The sequence below is a fragment of the Argentina silus genome, assembly GCF_951799395.1.
Source record: "Argentina silus genome assembly, chromosome: 8".
Lineage (NCBI taxonomy): Eukaryota > Metazoa > Chordata > Actinopteri > Argentiniformes > Argentinidae > Argentina > Argentina silus.
This window is the reverse complement of record NC_139662.1, coordinates 9,291,991-9,303,992: the sequence shown is the minus strand read 5'-3', so window position 1 is coordinate 9,303,992 and position 12,002 is coordinate 9,291,991. Positions and strand designations below refer to the sequence as shown.

At 41.3% G+C, this 12,002-nt stretch overlaps 1 protein-coding gene across 1 annotated transcript; it reads right to left on the bottom strand.

Moving 5' to 3' along the window:
* Window positions 1–940: 940 nt before the first annotated feature.
* On the bottom strand, window positions 941–10,999 carry gdap1l1 (ganglioside induced differentiation associated protein 1-like 1; the record flags this gene model as incomplete). Its single annotated transcript, XM_083674355.1, has 6 exons — window positions 941–1,284; window positions 1,443–1,557; window positions 2,918–3,012; window positions 4,468–4,641; window positions 6,837–7,029; window positions 10,820–10,999. 6 exons carry the CDS (start codon window positions 10,997–10,999, stop codon window positions 941–943), a joined length of 1,101 nt encoding a protein of 366 aa, XP_083530481.1.
* Window positions 11,000–12,002: the final 1,003 nt, after the last annotated feature.

Sequence of the window (12,002 nt, the reverse complement as noted above, 5' to 3'; positions counted from 1 at the left end):
CAGCGCTGGTATCAGTTCCTGGAATCAAACCAACTATGCCATCCATTCATGTGATACAGTATTTGTGGTGAATAACGAAGCATTGTATAATTGTATAATTCCATAGACCCTATAGAGCCACTGACTGGTTCTTTGTTCAACATTTACCCTAGTACTGTAGCTTCTTCATTATATCTGTCCTTTTTCCTTTTCAACTTCTGCTACCTCTGCGCAGTCAACTCAAGAGCCCCTTAATGTCCGGTCAGCTCAAAATAGTGTTAAGTCATAGGATTGGTGTGAGAATCACATTCTATCAATGAGTCTATGGAGTGGAGTGTATGTGGACCATAAATCTATGGTGCTCTCAATGAAGTGTGTTTATGTGAATGTTTATATATTGATCTCCTTCACCTCATCTGGCAGTTTCTGGCAGCACAGTAATTGTCATAAAGTGTTCATCAAAAGAGGAGTGAAGGGCAGTAGGTGAACGCCAAAACTATGAAAAAGTACTGCAACAGTATTGTGACAGTATTGTGACATGCTTGGTGAATTAATGAGCCCCACTCTGGGTGTGGTGATGCAAACGCAAAACATTATGTCTGGCTCTCTCTTGTGTAGGCAATAGGTCACCATGGTAATAAAAAAAATATATTGTTTTTTTGTCCACTCAATTAGAACTGGACCTAACGCATGCCTCCAAAATAAGCCAATGGGAAAGTAAGAAGTTGACAGAGACCTGAAGGGAGCCAGAAAATAAAGGGATGAAGGCATTTGATTGACCAGAAAAATGTGCTGTCAAGAATTCCTTTGTTATGGAATGTTCTTATATTCTTTGTTTACCCAGATAAGTAATAGTGTGTTCTCTATATAGATTCATATTTTCCTGCTGTCGTAAAACATTACAGAAAAGTTGAAACATCACACAAATACACAGACATTTAACACAACAACAGGGCATTCACTACATGTATTTCTTTTTTAAAAACCAGTAGGCAAAGTACCCCATCCCTCCGAGGGAGCCCATGAGGAAAGAGGCCCCGAAGAAGGATGGCGGTTTCTTTTTTACCATTCGGAATGCGTTGGGTAGAACTGCTGACAGGAGGGTCGTGTGGATGTCGCCCAAGACCTTGCGGAAAGCGTAGCGTTTTTGCACTCGCTCGAAAAAGGACTGGAGGTTGGGTCGGCTGCCGTCCTCCCAGTATTTCTTTGAGAGTCCCAAGAACTTGAGCCTGTGCAATGTGGCTCCGAGGCACACATCAGCTAGTGTAAATTCAGGTCCACAAAGCCATAACTCACACTTTTGACCTGCCGAAAGAAAGATAAAACACTCTTGCACAGCAGTACAAAACAGATTCATCATAATAACGTCATAATCTGACAATCTAAGTAATGATCCTTGATATACAGTGTAACAGGAAAAGGATTAAACATAATAATATGATAATATAATAATCTGTGCTTACCTTGATACTCCAGTTTCCTCTTCTCCAGTTCAGCCTCCACCTGGTCTAGAACCATGGCTAACTCCCCTAGGATCTTCTTCAAGTAGTTCACATTGTCGTGGTCCAAGATTTTTGCCTGTGAACACAAAACAATCCTATAACACAGATGCAAAACCAATATCTACTGTATCTATGTCCTCTTAAAGCAAAGATTGTAAACTAAAGAGACATACACTCACCGAACACTTTATTAGGAACACCTGTACAGCTTCTCATGGTGGAGGTGGTGTAATGGTGTGGGGAATGTTTTCTTGGCACACTTTGGGCCCGTTAATACCAATCAATCATCGCTTGAATGCCACAGCCTATTTGAGTATTGTTGCTGACCATGTGCATCCTTTAATGGCCACAATTTACCCATCTTCTAATGGCTACTTCCAGCATGAGAATGCACCATGTCACAAAGCAAAAGTCATCTCAAACTGGTTTCATGAACATGAAAATGAGTTCAGTGTTCTTCAGTGGCCTTCCCAGTCACCGGATCTGAATCCAATAGAACACCTTTGGGATGTGGTAGAACGGGAGATTCACAGCTTGAAAGTGCACCTGAAAAATCTGCAGGAATTGCGTGATGCAATCGTGTCATCATGGACCAGAATCTCAAAGAGATGTTTCCATCATCTTGTGGAATCAATGCCACGAAGAATTGAGGCTGTTTTGAGAGCAAAGGGAGGCCCTACCCAGTATTAGTATAGTGTTCCTAATAAAGTGTTTGGTGAGTGTAGATATCCTATACATTTCAGCAAAAAGCCAAGTCAAGCCCTCGAAGAGGTTGTTTAAGCAAGGTCTTATGAGGAAATGATTCCATTAGCAAGGTTGGCCCAGGGCAGTTGCAGCTGTTTCTGTTGATACATTGTGGGTCGATACAGGCATGTATCGTGAACCATGACATGAGCACTTGAGGTAATTTTGCGATATCAATTCTACATCAGACTGAAACATTGTCAATAACAACCTTGTTTGAGTCGCACAGCTTAGTAATAATTTACTTCATACTGTAGGAGGAGCACTTTGCAAGTTATGAAGCAAACTTTAACAATGAAGCAAACTTTTCTTTCTGAGTTATTGCATTATCTCAGCACATGTTACAGTTTGTGCATGTGACATGTTTATGTAAGTACATAGGCCCACTATTGTACATAGGCCCACACACACACAAACACACACACACACACACACACACACACACACACACACACAAGCAGTGTTCAGTATGACTGATAAGAGAGCAATGGCAATTGTTTGTATTGTTTGTCTCTTTTCCAAGCTGTTGCAGTGGTGTGAGGGCTATATGCTGGCTTGAGAGGAAATGTGCAGAGAACACAGACCTGGGATATCAGATTGCTCCAATCCTAACAGTAAACAAGGTATGAAATAATATCTGACCCAGTGTCAGTGTTAAGGGTCAATTTCTAGCTATAGTACTTGTCTCTCACCATCAGCTTCTTCTGCTTGGAGAGGTATGGCTCTGTCAGCTGAGGCTCCTCGTGGTCCAGCTTCATCAGCTCAGTCGCAGCATTGGTCAGGTGTCCTGAGGACAGAAACAGAAGTTAGTGACTACTATAGTGAATACTTCAGTGCATTTGATCTCACAGTCTGACTGTCATACGTGGACTACACGCTTTTTCGGGGGAGGTATAGTCAATGTGATGGTTGTCACTCAGAAACTTCCATTTGAGCAATTCCCCCTATTAAAATAAATAATTTGGCTCTTTTAAAAATCAACTGAAGACTTTTCTGTAGTCTTGCTTTTAATAAACCAGCCCTTATATGTGATTCTATCATTTGTATTTATTTATTTAAATGTCTATATTGTAGGCCTACTCCTTCACAGTCCTATTATTTCTAGGTTATCTAGTTTTTATTATTGCCATTTGATATTATTTATTTATTTATTTTTGTCATACACCGGTTGCCTGGATGGGTTCAGTGGGCAGGGGTGGAGTTGGGAGGTGTGGTGTGGGACCCCGACATTGTTTTCTTAGGGCCCCATAATAGGTTGAGCCGGCACTGCCTAATGTATTACCACTGGTATTTACCTGGTATTAAGTATGAACTTACTTGGTAACAATTGGTACTTTCTAGTAATTACTTGAAATGATCTCACAAAATTGGGAAGTTTTTGTCAACTGGTATTTTCTGGTATTTGTTAATACCACTGTGAATTCCATGAATTATTGCGTAATTACCAACACAGGTAATTAAATTAGACGGGTTGGTAATTACTATGTAATTACACAAGTACTATGAAATACTTTCTAGGTAACTACAAGGTTCTTATTTCAAACCATCCTGAGGACAGACGCAGACTTTAGTGAGTACTATGGTAACCAGACAGTGTCATAACTAGAGTGGACATTCAATGCCACTGAAAGAGTGGGTGCAAACAGTATTTTCCTGTTTGTGAAGAATATTATACAGAGAGGTGGGAGGTAAATAAATTGTTGGATATTAAAAACATGAATGATGCTGATTAAACATAAACATCATCTGGGAACCACTTCCAGTAAATACGACATCAAGTTGATTTAACTGATATCACAGAGGGCCAGGGGTTCCCGGGCTAATTTATTCTACTGCAGGATTTGGCTGGACCAGCCCTTTTCCCTTGATTTACATGACAAGTCCATTACGAATCGAGGAGCAATGCAGTTCAGACTCAAACTCGAATACGTCCTGTTGGACACGGTCAACTTAGACAGTATTGTAATTAGGGGGAGTGTTAAGTGATACTGAGACAGCATCATTAGGTTAAGTGAAGTGTTAACATGAAAATGGGGTGAGAAAACTGTAAAGTTATGCATTATAATGTCAGTTTTCAGTTCAGTTCACCTTTGAGAAATTGCAGCTGTTACCATCAATTCAGGTTGTGTTGAAGAACTTTGTGCACAATATTATATGATATAGACTGTTCTGCTGCAGATATATTTCCTGTAGAATTGTGAATGGGTATCCCCTCAGGACACTGAAATCTGACTTCACTTACTACGTATTTCAGCGGTGGCGTACTTTGGGATCATGGAGTCAGTGGTGAGCTCGGGGTGGAGGATACAGCCATGTGTGTAAGCATCCATGGGCAGGCCATCCAGCAGCTCACGGTACTGCTGCACGCGCTCATGGAGAGACGAGCCAGCATCGGGAATCAGCTGGGCCACCGTTTCTAAAGACAGAGACCCACATTTAACACAGACATACAGTATACACACACTTTAACAGACTATAAACCCAACCTCCACTTTCAGATACTGTAGATCTTTAGCAATGTAATGTACCACACTCACTATCAATCTCAACTCTCTTACATACACACAGCACTGACCACACTCCCAAACTCAGTTTTAACTAGATGCACAGTACATCTTATAGTGTGAAGAAATTGAATGGAGTACCCTCAACCATAACCAGTTTTCTCAGAATAAACACATACTGTATGCAGCAGTGGAGGCTGGCGGAAGTAGAAATTAGAGGACGGGTTTATCTTAATGCATGGAATGGAATGCATTAAGATAAACCCGTCCTCTAATTTCCACATCCACCAGCCTCTCCTGATACATGTGCAGTTCACACAGCCCCCCCCAAAAAATGTCTTTGAGAGCACAAGACTTTTTCTTTTAGATGAGGACCCAGAGGGCCAGGTCAGAAGTATGGAGAGGGCTGGAGAGGGGCTAGATCGGAGGTATAGAGAGAGCAGGCTGATGGGGACAGAAGTGGGACAGGGATGTTCCAGTCTGCACTGTTGTACAGGCTTACTGAGGCCCAGGGCGGAGCTGCATCTGGCAGCGGTCCAAACTGCTGACTAATCATCACACAGGCCGACCTGGGCACGGGCACGGCCGTAGCAGTGGCCATGGAGGAGGTCTACCGCAGCCTAGGGGTGTGAATATCAGAGCAGGCTCCTCGTTAAGTCCGCCCTCAGCGCTAAGCACGTACACTCACACCCATTAAGTATGCACACACACACACACACACGCACACTCGCGTGCACTCATTGAGTAGATGCATGCACGCACACACACACAAACACACACACACACACACATACACACACACACACACACACTCACACACACACACTCTCACGCAGACTACAGAGGACAAACTGGGCTGGGCATGGCCTGACTCAGACACATAGCACTGCATCTCCAAGTTGAAGGTCGACCAATGCAGGGATAGAACACTGCCAGTGATACACTGTACCAAAGCAATCCAATATTTCCTTGGGAGAACTCCTGAGGCTCTTCTGTGAACAGCCATAAAAGACTAATAGTGATATGGCGTGGTCTTTCATCTGACCCTGCTACACTACATCTCTGCTAGAGTGTAGATGGAGCTAGCACTATAGGTTTTGCCTGCTGCTCTGGTCTAAAATTCCTTTTGCTGCTCCATCTGTATTTCCTAGGCCAGCAGCTCAGCCCTGGTCCACATTGTCATGATTCATTCTAAATGAAACACAGAGAAAAACCATATCTGTAAATCAAGCTGCTGAATGACTCAACATCTGCTTAGCAGGACGAGCATAAGGTTCTATTCTTAAAACAAGCATATGGAGCATCCATGGATGAGAGGACATTAGATACCCTGACACGTGCAGTTTATACTGTTGAACCAGTAAGACAATATCAACTCCCTAGCCTGCTCTGAGTATAGGCTTCCCTGAAATTGTATTCATGTCTACTACCATATGGAACGTTATGAGCCATTAAAAAAGAACCCAATAAAATGTTTATATCATCAGTCAAAATGATTATGTGCGTTTTTAATAAATGGGTTTGAGTAGAAAATAGATATCAACGCCATGTTGACTTTCTCCCACATCAGAAGGATTTGTATATTGAGCAGCCATTGGAGCATATCGATAGCCACAGAAATCAGTTTATGGCTGCTGCATCCAGTATTTTCGTCACAGATGAGTGAACCTAAAGTGTCTCTAAACCAAGAGGAAGTCCTCCCTTCATCTATTGGTGATGCTCAATATCCCTGCGGGGTCTTCTTGGATCCATCCTCGCGGACATTGCATAACGGTCCATAACCGCTGCAAATGATCCCATTGGACAACAATACATGCAGTACACAGAGAAAAATGACACACAGAACACAGTTCAGAACACAAATTGAATTATAGTTCACTGCCCTGAAAAGAGATTCAGTATCTTAACCTATTTACATGCTGATTGTTATCATAGAACTATTATTCGTTCAATTAAATTCAATTTCTATGATTGCTATGCAGTCATGAATATCAAAGTAGTCTGAAAAGCAGCGCCGTTGCCTGAAAGCAGTTTCGTAGCCTATTTGCATGCTGATTGTTATTCAGTCAGTGATATGAGAAGAGAATGTTAGTCTGAAAAGCAGTACCTCCTGTAAAGTTTGTCTCTAGGTATTCTATGATCTGGTTGTAGTCACTGACGATGGTGTCTCCGTGGATGAAGACAGGCACCTCCTCGCCCAGGTTGAGCCTCATGAACCAGGGCTCCTTGTGCTCCTGCAGGGGCATACTCACGTCCCTCTCATCACACAGCAGACCCTTCTCATTGATGACCAGACGTACCTGGAGAAACAGGAGACATTCAACAACGTCAACCTACTGTACAATACAGCACACACTACTGACAGATGCATCTAGACACACAGGAAACCTAGGGGCATTACACATTACACACTACAGGGTCAACACAAACCATACTGTGCTGTCTTGGATATTTAGTTCCAGCAACGTAGTTCCAGCAACTATGGTGGTTGTGTAACCAGGCCAGCCCAGTACAGCTCACCTCGGCTCAGCTCTACAGTACACTCTAGAGTTACCACTGACAGAATGATCTGGAACAACAGAAAACACCTCAAAGACGTCAAACCACAGCATACAATACATGAGAGTTACCACGGTACTGACAGGCAGGAACAAGGGTCAGTAAAAGGCATCACAAATATTGTGTAAATAGGCACAGCTCCTTTGTGTTCATAGTCCACTGACAACATTATGATTTGTTTTTTATTGTGCTAAAGTTTGAACAAAAACTGCTTATGTGAGGCAGCCAGGAGCTGTTTATAGTGGGTATAAAAGGGCAAACCAAGGCCTATGGAGAGCTATTAGTAGAAATGAGATTAATGAAGGAAGACGACACTGAGGCAAGTGAGGTACCCATGAGGAGACCAGGAGGAAAACAGGAGGTTTGTTTTACACGGCCAGACAAAGTGTAATGAAATAGAGAGTGAATGTGAGTGCATGGAATGAATAAGTAGTCTAAGCAAAGTAATTATTGCATCTGCCATGCAGTAGACAGGGAGCTTATAGCTACTGTAAAGCTTAACTTAAATGGTATTGTTTTGCAAAACAAACAGACCCAATTTGAGGCACTGAAGCAGAGTGTGAATCATTAAAGAGCACTAACTGTCATCTATAACAAAATGAAACCGAAACTTTACCACAGGATACATTGCCAATGATACTGTACCAAAGTAGTCAACTGTCAATGGGACTGAAGGAGGACAGCATGTTTTGAATGATGAGTATATGCTATACGTTCCAACGACATGTCAGATATTTTCATGTCAGATATTTTAATTCATGAATGAAATGCCAGATATTTTCATTTGTTATCTTTCACATATTTTCGATGGTGACTGTATCAGTCTAGCACTGATAACCATAACTGGCACCTTGACATAGTAGGGAAGGCTTACAGTACACCTGAACATGGAGTAGCCATAGAATTAAAATGAATGAACAGAATCATTCTAATTCTATCACAGCCATCTGATTGCTGCCTATAAATGTAACACCAGAGTATCTCTCTCTCGGGCACTGTGGTAACCAGGATGATGAAGGTGTAAATCTCTAATCAGCTGCAGTTGGGAATGACAGCAGTGTATCGATCTTCAAGCGGATTGCAATCATGTTGTGTCATTGTGTCATTTTTAGGTATCGAACTATTTCTATACGTCATTCCTCTTGTGAGCACAATTCATCAGTCATGTCTGTTGTGTCAGTGTTCGAAGGAACTGCCTTAAGACACAATCATGGAGGGGCAGTTTATGTGTCTTAATGCTTTGTAAATATAGCAAGAAAAACTGGTTTGTAAAGGTTAATGCAATGACACAACCATTTTCTGTGTTTTGAAATCTGCTTAAAATGCACTGCCCTGTGCATCAGACAGACAGGGTCTTGTGGATTCTGGTTGTTATGAGGATAAGAGGGTTGGCGAATTAAGATTTCCCAGCAGTGAAGCAGGATAGGATGCATCGTCTTAACCATCATCCTTAGTAACCTCTTAGTCATTTCAAAAGGTTCATATGAATTAAAATCATGTGCAGGGAAATAAATAGACAGATACAAAACATACACACATGTCCCTGTCTACAGGCCTTATAAGTACATTATATAGATACAGTACGGGTGATGGGAGGACAAGGTTAAAGATGATCCCTACAACTTATGCTAAAAACATTAGTACTATAAATACTGCGGTACAGATATTTGATATCTACAATGTTCGATGATACAGTAATCTTATCAAACGCAATCCTACAAAGCCAGAGAAGACATAGAGGTCAAGAAAGAGCCCTACATGGTCCTATGGCTGACTTACTGACTATATCACAGGGTGATTGTATATACATTACAGTATTTTCTAAATTCTGTTTCTTATATGCAGAGCAACAGTGTAATCCCGACTTGATCAATGTTGTCTCATCGAGTGCCCTAACCACCATTAATACTTACATAAGGTGAGAAGAAAAAAATAAAAGCAATCCTATACTTTAACCAATGACAATGACGTACTGTATGTATATATATATACTGTATAAAGATCACACTATGCAGCATAACGATGTCGCCCTGTTCTAGGTAAAGTAATCGGACTGCTGTGAATCCTGTATAGGCTTGAAATCATGACAATGAGCCTGATGTTTACTCTTCTATTGAGTGACAACAGCACAGATCAGCAGCTCAGCCTCAAACTGGAGAGTGGCTGCTAGCCAATAGCTAATGGTTGACAAGCTAAGTCTAAATCCCTGATCTCTGCCACATGGGGAGTGGAGTGAGGCTAGCTGAGCACAATGTAAGCAGCTGTGAAGATGGTCTTGCTAAGCACTGACCCGCAATGTTGTCTGCATGATATTTCATCATGTTCAGTATATTACTATATTCATACTAGTAACACGGGGAGTGGAGTAAGGAAGGAGCAGTAAAGATTGTCCTGGGGAAGGCCCAACATAGAACTGATATCCCATGTTGTTAGCATGATATTTCATTATATTTAGTAATTCACTATATTTCCTATTAAGTGTAAAGTGATGATCGAGTCTGGTCTCTCTAAGTGCCTGCATGTAGGTGAAGCTACACAAATCTGTTTCTAATATTAAAACAACATAGTATCAATTCAGTCCTTCTTGGCCTTCTTTAGCATTTTCAGTACTCCTCAGAGCTTGCTGTAAATATATAAGAATGAAGCCCAAACAACTTGTAACACATAAAAAGCTATTGAACTGATAAAAACATAATAGGTTGCATTTATAAGCACCTATGGAGATAAGGCAGACTGAGATCAAATGAGATTTGCCTACAGCATAATCTTTTGTAATAGAGAATGACTGAAGCAACCTCACACTTTGACATGTGGTTAAACTGTTAACACAAAAACTGTTTAGTTTGATTGCCTATAATATGTTCTCATGTATATTTCTCTTATTATGCAGATATCTCTCAAGTCCGAGCTTCTGCCCAAAAGATTTAGTCACGGTTTTGATATCTCCAACCTGCAGCCACTATCTAGGCTCATTTGCCAATTATCTCTTCTGTATAAAAGAGCCAAATGTTAGCCTTTTATACCAGCCTATTAAAACAGAAATTACCAATGATATGTGTAATTTTCAAAATATCACATCAGCCCTATTGAAATAAAGCCACGGAGAGGAAAAAATCTTTCCTGTCGTTTGTTTTGCACAGAGATACCTCATTTTCAATCAATAATTTAGATTGTCAAGTGTCGGACCACAAAGAGGAGTAATTCCTCCATCGGATGAAACCTGTCGAAAAGAGGCAACGTCTTGAGACATCTTCTTTAAGCTGATTCATCCATCGAAATACAAGAGACAATATATTGATCACCAAACCACCTATATCTCGTAACCAATGTCGAAGAAATTTTCCACACATGCTGCAGCGGTTTCGATATGTCTTAAATGAAAAACATTGCCTGGGTTGAATTATTTTTGGCATGAACATAATACAATATAATAACATTAAATCATTCCTTCATTATAACTCCATAAGCTCCTTGATAGAATAATGACATGTAAAAGACAGGGAACACATCCATTTTCACGCTGTGTTTTACCTTTTGAGAGCTGAAAGACTGCGTCCAATGATACAAGACGAGCCTGTCTTTAGAGAACGGTTTCAGTTCTACAACTGGTTCTTCACTTTCCACTCCGTCTGTGATTTTGCCGTCCTCATCCATGGCTGAAATGGGCCACCAGCTACAGTTGGTGGGGGTAACATTGTTGGAAGACGCCATGACAGAGGGTTTTGTGCGTGTGCGAGCGGACCAGGGAGGGAGAGAGAGAGATGGAGGGAGGGAGGGACAGAAAGGGAGAGGGAGAGATAGAGAGCGAGAGCGCAAAGGATTTCAGCACCACGAACAGAGCATCATCGATTTAACGCGTCGGGCGCAGCATAGTGGACAGCTCCAGTGCTGAAATCTATTTCGATTGAAATTACGGTCGCTTACGTTGGCAAAAATGGTTCTGCGTAGAGTCCGTACAAAGACAACCCTTTACTCAAGCATGGAAATTCACTTACAATTAAATCAATGTGTATTACATCACACCTTACGCACAAACATGCGCTGTGGAAACCCCTCCATGAGCGAAGGGAGGGTGCATTTCACAAGAAGGTCAAAGTTCTCTCCATGAGGACAGCTGAGTGTAAAGGAGAAACCACAGACACATTTCAAATACATGTTAAGTAATTGAACATTGATCATATTTGAAAGGTAGCCAGCCTAAAGCAAACAGCGATTTTTCATCTATCATGATAAGTGGTAATAGGCAACTCAAATGACGGAATAAAATGCCCTCTAATTTGCTAGGCCTACTGTACATAGCACAATGTCATTTTGATACCATTTGTTGATTTCACATAAATAGCATTGAGAGACAGGTCATATGTGATTGTGGACTGCGTGTCAGTCAGAGAAAAAACATTGCAATAATTGATCCGTGCCAGTAGAGGGTGCGACTTAAACAGAATAGACCTGCAAACAGAATCAAATATTGTTCCAAAAATGCATGCCAAACCCTAAAGAGAGCAGCCTATGTATTAAGTGTAAGTACACAAATATTGTAATGAGCCAGTATAATTTCACATGCGCAATTTCAATATTGGATCATATGAAGGGAATGGGCCTATCTTGCAATGACAATTGCAATGACAATTGCAAGATAGCCCCCATGTCATTGTGACATTTGATTGCACCGCCACGTGTGAATTGTGCACAAGTTGATTTAGGCGGCGCTCCT